This window comes from Penaeus monodon, chromosome 18 (assembly GCF_015228065.2).
Source record: "Penaeus monodon isolate SGIC_2016 chromosome 18, NSTDA_Pmon_1, whole genome shotgun sequence".
Classification (NCBI taxonomy): domain Eukaryota; kingdom Metazoa; phylum Arthropoda; class Malacostraca; order Decapoda; family Penaeidae; genus Penaeus; species Penaeus monodon.
The window spans coordinates 17,496,312-17,506,311 of NC_051403.1; the positions used below are offsets into that span (position 1 = coordinate 17,496,312).

General features: G+C 42.2%; 1 protein-coding gene across 1 annotated transcript in view; it reads left to right on the forward strand.

Annotated features, from left to right (window-relative positions):
• The window catches only part of LOC119584298, a 57,048-nt gene that overhangs the window by 46,506 nt on the left and 542 nt on the right, over positions 1-10,000 (forward strand). Inside the window, exon 2 of the mRNA XM_037932833.1 lies at positions 9,828-10,000. This exon is cut by the window's right edge and continues 542 nt beyond it. Within this exon, the coding sequence (XP_037788761.1) occupies positions 9,828-10,000 (173 nt within the window). The remainder of the gene's footprint in view (positions 1-9,827) is intronic.

The following is a 10,000-nucleotide window of genomic DNA, read 5'->3' on the forward strand; positions in this document are numbered from 1 at the left end:
CCATTATTGTTATCAACATTTTTGTAATTATATTACATTCAATAAGTCGTTAATCCAATTATAATGTATATATGTAATTTACAAACTACAAGCACCAAGTTAAAGGGAATGTACACTAGCTCCTTTGGTTTCACTTGGTTCATCATCAACTTTCTGGTAGTTATGTAGATGAGTTGTTCACGGTAGTTAGCGTATGGTAGGTAGGTCTACAGCCTCATATCAGAACGAATTAGGCCTATCTGCCATATTAAGAAAGTTATTGTGTCTGTAAAGAATATTAACTTTACTTTTTTCGATACTAAGGCTTTGTGGAAAAAGGGCGGGGTGGGGGGGTAAGAATTTTTTTTTTCTTTTTTTCTTTTTATTTATTTATTTTTATTTATCATTTATTTATTTTTATGTTGTGATTTTTTTTTTTTTTTTTTTTTTTTGAAAAGAGGTTGGAGGTAATTTGGTAAAATATTCTGTGGTGTATAATTCATTAAGATCATGAAGCATTCAAAATTATCTGTGCCCTCATTTCAATTATTTCTGGACGGAGCTACTGTGCTACTTATGAACAAGCGATCGGTTATCCTATGTTTACTCATGGTTAATGGGGAGACACTCGCGGGCTATAGAAAGACGATCCATCAACTAACTGACAAGTAACTAATTATTTCTGCCTGTCACCCCCGTCTCGTCAACTCGAACCATCTATTATCATCGCGATTTCTATCTTTATTGCTCTCATTATTGTTCCGTCACTGCGCCATGTCACCGCCAGATGTCACTTGTCTCGAAGAACAGCAGAAGCATCCGGGTCTTTTTGAGTTCATTTCCCCGCCGCCATGCCTTGCTCTCCGGCGCCACCCGTACCTTGGGCGATTTGTATCCCTTTCGTATCGTAATTTTTAACGTGCCATCCATCGCGAATCGTAACATTTTTCCTATCCATCGAACATCGCATGCTTGATCGAAACAAAATCTGTTTTTTCTCTCTCTCTCTTTTCTTTTTCTTTTTCTTCTTTTGAGTGGTGCCATCGGTCAAGACGGTTCTTCGCTGACGTCACTTGTAATGGTCCATTCTTTCTTGGATTCTCTGTGTTTTGAATCCGCTGCAAATGATCGTTCGCATAACTGTAGGCGACGGATACCTACAGGCGAGGGTCGAGTTGAGCGTTCGGGTTACTGCTCGCTCTCTTTTTTATGTATATTTCCTTGTTTTATTCTTTTTGCTTGTTGGAGTTTATTACTGTTTTTATTGTTACTGTTATCCTTGCTGTTATTATTAGCATTATCATCATCAGTTTTGGCGTTGTTGCTGCTGTTGTTATATTATCATTATCATTATCAAAATCAACATTATTATTATCAATACTACCTTTAATATTATCATTGCTGTTACTGGTATCATCAGCGATCAACGGTGTTATTACTGTCTCAGTCATATTCTTACTTTTAACTTTTAACGTTTTCACCTGCCATAAGGTCCCTGGCACTATCACTATCAAGTCAATTAGCACCGGCATCACCACGGCCATGACGATAACTGTAACAAGCAATTTTGACCATTATCACCAGTCGTTATATCTACACGAATCCTCTGACAGTTACAAATATATGCGCATCATTATAAAACGGTATAAAAGCAAAATATGAAATAAAACTAAAGAATATAATACGTATTTTAAAGATGGCATAAGGTGTAGCTTTAAGACCAAATAAGAATTACGTCATTCTCAAGCGCCGCTGAACTTCAAAGTGAACTCAGAGTGAACTCACGAGAGTGCATGAACCCAGGAGGTATGCATGACACATCAACCCACCCCCACATCACCCCCTCACTCCTTACAACCCACCCCCTACCCACCACCCTCCGCCCTCATCTCCCTCACACCCACGCCTTCAGCAGCTTTTACCCTTTGGCCGCCCACTGCACAGTTCTCCTTGCTTCGTCTTGGCCAGGAGGGAGGGTGGAGGGTTAACAATGGAGAACAAAATAACATGTTCTTGGACAAATAGGCGTGCATTTGCGGTATAAAAAAAAAAAAAAAAAAAAAAAAAAGTTGCGGTCGACACAGACAGCAGTTTCAAGCGGTTCTGTGTGCAATTGCACGTATTCATACACCCCCATGCACTTGTACAGGTACGCACAGATACATACATACGCATGTACACGCATCAGTATATACATGCTTGTACATGTACAAGCAGATACATCCTAAAAAGAAAGAAATGGAGAAAGAAAGAAAGAAAAATAAAACTCACAAAGGGACTAAAGATCACACTCACGCACGCACACACACACATGCACACACACACACACAGACACACACACACACACACACACACGCACGCACGCACACACACACACACACACACACACAGACACACACACAAACCTCAAATACACGCACATGGATATGCTGCGAAGGAAAGAACACACACACACAAAGGAAGTGTTTCTCTTCATTCCACGCTCATCCCCGCCGCCCACGCTGGACGCCCACACATTTGCTGGAGGGTATAAGGGTCATTTTGGTGTGTACGTGTGTGTGTGTGCGTGTATGTGTGTGGGAGGAGATGGATATATAGGTATGTGTGTGTTAAAATTGTGCAGCATATGTGTGTGTGTGTGTGTGTGTGTGTGTGTGTGTGTGTGTGTGTGTGTGTGTGTGTGTGTGTGTGTGTGTGTGTGTGTGTGTGTGTGTGTGTGTGTGCAGGTAAGAGTGTGTTAGATTTGGTCTACATGTGTGTGTGTGTGTGTGTGTGTGTGTGTGTGTGTGTGTGTGTGTGTGTGTGTGTGCGCGCGCATTTGTGCGGGTAAGATTTGTGTCTGCATCTGCGGATATAAAAGTACAAACATTTAGACACAAGAAAATGTCTAAGGTTTAAAAAAAAGATCCAAATAAAACGTATAAAACCGACATTTCAAAAAGAGTAAACGCAGTTATTTGAAATACTGCGAGAACGAAAAGGAAAGATGATACAGAAATGGAGAGGGAAATGTTAATTACCGAACAGACGAAACCATTACCTCAGAGGTTAGCGTCCTTCACCTTGCAATAATGCTGACTTGCCTCTGTGTAATGGAAGGCGCACACACACATCATCATCATCATCATCATCATCATCATCATCATCATCATCATCATCATCATCATCATCATCATCATCATCATCATCATCATCATCATCATCATCATCATCATCATCATGATTTAAAGATAGAGAAAGGGTAAGGCGAGAAAAGAAAAAAAACTACACAAGAAGTCAGGAAAACAATCAAAAGCAATCCCAGGCAGATGGATACGAATAGAGAGTGAAAGAAAGAGAGCAGGAGGCATCATTAATGAGAAAGGGGAAAAAAAATATATGAAAGTTAATCAGCACTATAGTTACCTCCTCCGAGACATCCGTTTTCTCTTTTCGTGGCCCCGTTCATTAAAGACGCATAATAATTATATACAGTCTGAGCTGGTGGGTCCAGTATGGTGTAGCAGGTCAGCACTGTCGTAGCACCCGCCCTCATGCTCTTCCCTCGGGTCATGGGCGTGCTGATAACATGGGCGCAAGCCTGATTTATGGGTGGGGTTTTGGTCTGTTTTCTAAGCTGCGTTCATTTTCATTTCGGGAGAAAATTGGGGATTGAGATGTGGTATATTTTGGATTTTTTTTTATGCTATTTCTATGTTGTTTTATCATCATACAGACTGTTATATAAATGATAATTACGGGTAGTAAAATATAAAAACTTGGGGAAGAAACCGGTTTAATCTAGTTTATATGGACTTGAGTTAAGTACCGTTAGGTTATTTTTTTCTTTACAATTTTGGCGGTAAATCTTCGAACAAATTGAGGAAGTAACACATAATTCCCCGGAAGTAAACTCTTGAGTGAAACCACTGTTATTGCTAAGAACATGTGGGGAAATTATGCCTATTTTCAGGGGAAACAAGCCTGTTGTTCGGTATTGAAAAATAAAACTTTTCTCGCACTTACTCCTGTCCTGTTGGGTGAACATTTGGTGTACGTTACCTCTGAAAGTTATATACACACACACACATATGCATATATATATATATATATATATATATATATATATATATATATATATATATATATATATGTATGTATGTATGTATGTATGTATGTATGTATGTATGTATGTATGTGTGTGTATGCATGTATGTATACATACGTGTATGTGTGTGTGTGTGTGTGTGTGTGTAGACACCTGTATATTTGTATTTACACACACACACACACACACACACACACACACACACACACACACACACACACACACACATATATATATATATATATATATATATATATATATAATATATATATATATATACATATTGGGGCCGCGGTGGCCGAATGGTTAGAGCGTCGGACTCAAGACTGTCACGACGGCAATCTGAGTTCGAGGGTTCGAGTCACCGACCGCCGCGTTGTTTCCCTTAGGCAAGGAACTTCACCTCGATTGCCTACCTAGCCACTGGGGGACCAAGTCAGCCCAAGTTAGTGCCGGGTAAATAGAGATGGTGACTCGGTAAAAACACCGGGCGGAAGGCAATGGCAAACCACCGCTCTAAACTGCCAAGAAAAATCATGAAAGCACATGATCGTCAAGGCTGCGGTGGTCGAATGGTTAGAGCGTCGGACTCAAGACTGTCACGACGGCAATCTGAGTTCGAGGGTTCGAGTCACCGACCGCCGCGTTGTTTCCCTTGGGCAAGGAACTTCACCTCGATTGCCTGCCTAGCCACTGGGTGGCCAAGCCAGCTCAAGTCAGTGCTGGTCCCAAGCCCGGATAAAATAAGAGAGAATGTTACCTAAAAAGGTAACACCGGCACTCTCCGTGGAAAGGAACTGGGGACCCTACCACGTACTCACTCCAAGAGCATCACAACGTGAAAACTGCAATTGAGTATCATGCTGTGACCACGGCGGCTCAGACATGACCCTACCGTTAAATGATGATATATATACATATACACACACTTATGACTGACTGTCTAGTGGTTAAATCACAGGACTCCGACCCTCATGGTCCCGAGTAAAATTCCCCGCCGCGGCAGTCGTAAAAATGCCTGCGCTCTGACTTCTAGCCCAAGCCCAATCTCACGTCGAGAAAACGACATATCGTCTTTAAAAGTCAAAACGCAGGCGTCGTTGGGGAAGTCGCCGCCGCGGCACAACAGCCTTTGACTGGGAAGGGCATCCAATCAGGCAAGGGTGAGACTGCCAAATAACCTCTCAAATAATGAATTGAGAGAAGCCGATTTCCTGCAATGGAATAAATGGATGTTGAAAAAAGATATATATGTATATAATATATATTACATATATATATATATATATATATATATATATATATATATATATACCACACGCACACACACATACATATATATGTATACATACGTGTATGTCTATATATATATATATATATATATATATATATATGTATATATATATATACATAGTATATATGTATACATACGTGTGTATATATACATATATATGTATGTGTGTGTGTGCCCATACATATATCTATTTGTATATTTATCCTTCCATCCATCCATCCATCAATCCTTCAATTCCTCCCTTCCTCTCACCATCCATCCATCCATCCAACCACCTACTCACCCTCCTTCCCATCCACCCATCCATCCACCCACCCACCCATCCATCCACCCACCCACCCACCCATCCACCCACCCACCCACCCATCCATCCATCCATCCATCCCACCCACCCACCCATCCATCCATCCACCCACCCACCCTCCTTCCCATCCATCCATCCACCCACCCACCCATCCATCCATCCATCCACCCACCCACACACCCTCCTTCCCATCCATCCATCCACCCACTCACCCTCCTTCCCATCCATCCATCCACCCATTCCACCGTACAACACAACAACTGACTCTGTATCGCAGTTGATCGGAATCACGTGGAGACATGTCAACAGCCAACGTGATTGAGCGAGATTCGGCGTGAGTTTGCGAGAAGTGGGCGTGGCTAAGTGGTGGGTGAAAGCCTTATTTTTTTTACCCCGTCGTTTGTTTCTGTGAATGGCAGAAATTGTAGTAGTTGTTGTAATAACAGCTGTGAGAAGGAATTTATTATTTCGAGTGGCCCAGGTCGATAGCTGATCAGCTCACGTTTTCGATTAATTTTTTTTTTTTATCGATGTTATTATATTTTCCATTATTATCAACCATGTTATTATTGTTGTTGTTTTGTTGTTACGATTACCATTAGTATTATTATTAATTATTATTATTGTTGTTTTGTTATTACTGTCATCGTAATCATCATTTATATTATTAATGATATTATTAAATATCATTATTTTTATCATCATTATCATTATTATCAATATTATCAATATTATCATCATTATATTATTATTATCATTATTCTTATTATTAATGCTATCTTCATTATCATCATCATCATTATCATTATCATTATTGTCATCGTTATCATTATTATTGCCATCGATATCATCATCATCATTATGATCATCATTATCATCATCATCACCATCATCATCACCACCATCACCATCATCACCATCACCATCCTCATCACCATCACCATCATCATCACCATCATCACCACCATCACCATCATCATCACCAGTACCATTCATATTTCTACATACCATTCTCTATTCACGCAACGACTACTGCAAACACACAAGAAATCAGAACAAACACTTCCTTATCTGCAACGGATTTACCAACAAATTGCTACGTTGTCTTGCATCGACCTTGCATGTCCAAAGTGGAGGTAATTACGCAACCGAAAAAAGTGATTAGTCACGATTGTTATGGTTCATTAGGCAATTAATTGTTTGTTGACAGAAAGGGTGAGAGAAGGAAGTGTTAGTTTGTTTATTTCGTTGTTGCTGTTGTTTTTTGTTTGTTTGTTTTAATTGGTCGTTGATGGTTAGATGTATGGTAAATGGGGCAGGATGTGAGTTGTTAGGGGATAATGAGGGAATTGGCTAATGTAGATGTAAACTCAAGTTCCCCTCTTTTTTTCTCGTTAATTAATGCAGTTTTGATAATTAGGTTGAAGGTTATGTACGAACTTCCAGCGGAATTGGCGATGCGCAAATAGTAATTGCGGAAACAAGAGACACACAAGTACTTTATGTTTTTTGAAGTCTTTCTAAAAATTTCCTTGACAGATAAATGCGAAGTGTGTGTGTGTGTGTGTGTGTGTGTGTGTGTGTGTGTGTGTGTGTGTGTGTGTGTGTGTGTGTGTGCGTGCGTGTGCGTGTGCGTGTGCGTGTGCGTGTGCGTGTGCGTGTGCGTGTGCGTGTGTGAAACTTTTACTCTTTTGTCGCGTTTTTCTCTCTCCGTTCCCTTTCCTCCCTCCCACTTTCTCAAGGAACCTCCAATATATCTTTTTATCCTCCTGTTAACTAACCTTGAGCGATCACTGGACTGTGCTTAGTCTGCTACGGAGCCAAAGGGCGTGGTCAAAGGAATTCCTCGGGTTTCTCTCTCGACAGTCTTGCCTGTCTGCCTGTCCGTCTGCCTGCCTGCCTCTCTCTCTCTCTCTCTCTCCCTCTCTCTCTCTCTCTCTCTCTCTCTCTCTCTCTCTCTCTCTCTCTCTCTCTCTCGCTCTCTCTCTCCTCTCTCGCTCTCTCTCTCTCTCTCTCTCTCTCTCTCTCTCTCTCTCTCTCTCTCTCTCTCTCTCTCTCTCTCTCTCTCTCTCTCTCTCTCTCTCTCTCTCTACCTACCTACCTATCTATCTATCTATCTATCTATCTATCTACATCTATTTATTCATCTATTTCTATCAATCTCTATCTCTTTCTCCATTTATCAATATACCCATCTAGCAGTCAGTGTATCTATCTATCTACCTCTCCTCTATGAAACCTCTTCTCCCTTCTACTTTTCCTCTTCCTTCTTTTTCTTACCCCCCCCCCTACCACACGAACACGGCTTCAAAAGATAACGATCGGAAATAGACGGAATCATCATCAAATCACGGCCACCGAGCCATGCCCGCCTGACCTTCTGACCACGCCCACGCTATTTATTAAGCTCCTCCCACTTTGCCCCACCCTGCTGAGGCCTACATGAGAGAGAGAGAGAGAGAGAGAGAGAGAGAGAGAGAGAGAGAGAGAGAGAGAGAGAGAGAGAGAGAGAGAGAGAGAGAGAGAGAGAGAGAGAGAGAAGAGGAAAGGAAAGGAAAGGGGCAGAAAAGAGAGAGAGTTAAAGATACGTATGTAGATAGAATGATAGGCAGATAGATAGAGAGAGAAAGGGAGACGGAGAGAGAGATAAAGATAGATATGCAAACTGAATGATAGACGGATAAATAGAGATAAAGGGAGACGGAAAGAGAATACAGAAAAGACAGAAGAGAAAGAAAAAAAACAAAGAGAGAATAGAGAAAGAGAGACAAGATCCATTCTTGACATAGATCGAAATATAATGATCATAGTATCCCCTTAAAAAAGCGCAGGAAGATCACCACCAGCCGCTAGGGTCAGTCAGACGTCAATAAAAAAAACAGCAGATAGACAGCCCCCAAGAACACTGCAGAAGAAGCAGGGAAAGTGTCGGACAAGCAGTTCAGACAAGCAGGAGAGACGGTTATCTAGAGGCTAGGGGGAAGGGGAGACGGGGAGAGAGGGGGAGGGAGTGGGTGAATAGGGAGAGGGGAGGATGGGGAAGGGGAGGGGGAGGGACGGTTATGGGGAGGCTAGAGGGAAGGGGAGAAAGGGGGAGAGGGAAGGTCGGGAGGCAAGAGTTGGTAGAGTAAAAGCGTGGGGGGAAGGGTCGTAGGGTGGAGGGGAGGGTTATCATGACATGCTGTCATCTGCTCGTGTGTGAAGGTTTATGAAGGGAGAGAGGGGGAGGGGAGACTGGATACAGGTCCATCCACACAAATACATATCACTATGTATATCTATATATCTATGTATATATGTGTACATGAATATATGTGCCCCTCCCTTGTCTGTATTATATACACTATGGATACGCAATACAATACGCATTTATATACGAAGAGCACCTTCCCTACAATCCAAGAACAACGGAGATATGACAGACCTTCAAGCAGCATTTTATTAACAGACCGGCAAAAAAAATATGTTCACAAGTGTCATGATTCAACCGTTTGTATGTGTATGTGTATGTGTTCATCACACACACTCATACAGACACAAACACACACGAGCACACAAGGAGAGAGAGAGAGAGAGAGAGAGAGAGAGAGAGAGAGAGAGAGAGAGGGAGGGAGGGAGACAGAGAGAGAGAGTAAAGACACACACGCATTACCTTTTCTCCTTCAATACCCCCCCCCCCAAAAAAAAGTAAGTATCAAAAAAAGTATGTATCAAAAAAAGACGGATCCGATCGCCAATTCCCTAAATCACCGTCGCTAAATCGCAGCGGATCTCCTCGTGACGTGAAATTGATGGCGAGAGAGAGACGCGAAGGGGAAGGAGGGGGGAGGGGGAAGGGAGGGAGGGAGGGAGGGAAGGAGGATTTACTGATAAAGGGAACGAGAAAAAAATGAAGAGAGAAAGGGGATGGAGGTGGGTATGGCAGAGGGGGGGGCGAGGAAGGCAAGAGAGAGGGATAGATAGAGGAGGAAGGGAAGAAGAAAAGAGATATGAAGAATAACATATATAAGATATAAAAGAAAAAATATTCAAAATTCGATTTATATATTTCAAATTCCTCACGTACCACCTTCCTTTGCCAAAGGACGAACTTGGACCCTTTTCACAAGGTGCGTAGCCATCCATCCATACAAAGCAGGAGCCCTAACCCCCGCCAATTGCAGGCTGAACAAGGAGAGCAAATACTCCTCGCTGCTCCGGCCGGGCTCCAAGAAGAACAAGGAGAACAAGGAGCCCGAGACGGTCATCAACTACCGCACGGTCGACCGCCTCCACGACCGCATCTCCGACCGCTTCATCGACCCCCGAGCCGACCCCAGGCTCCTCGTCGACCCCC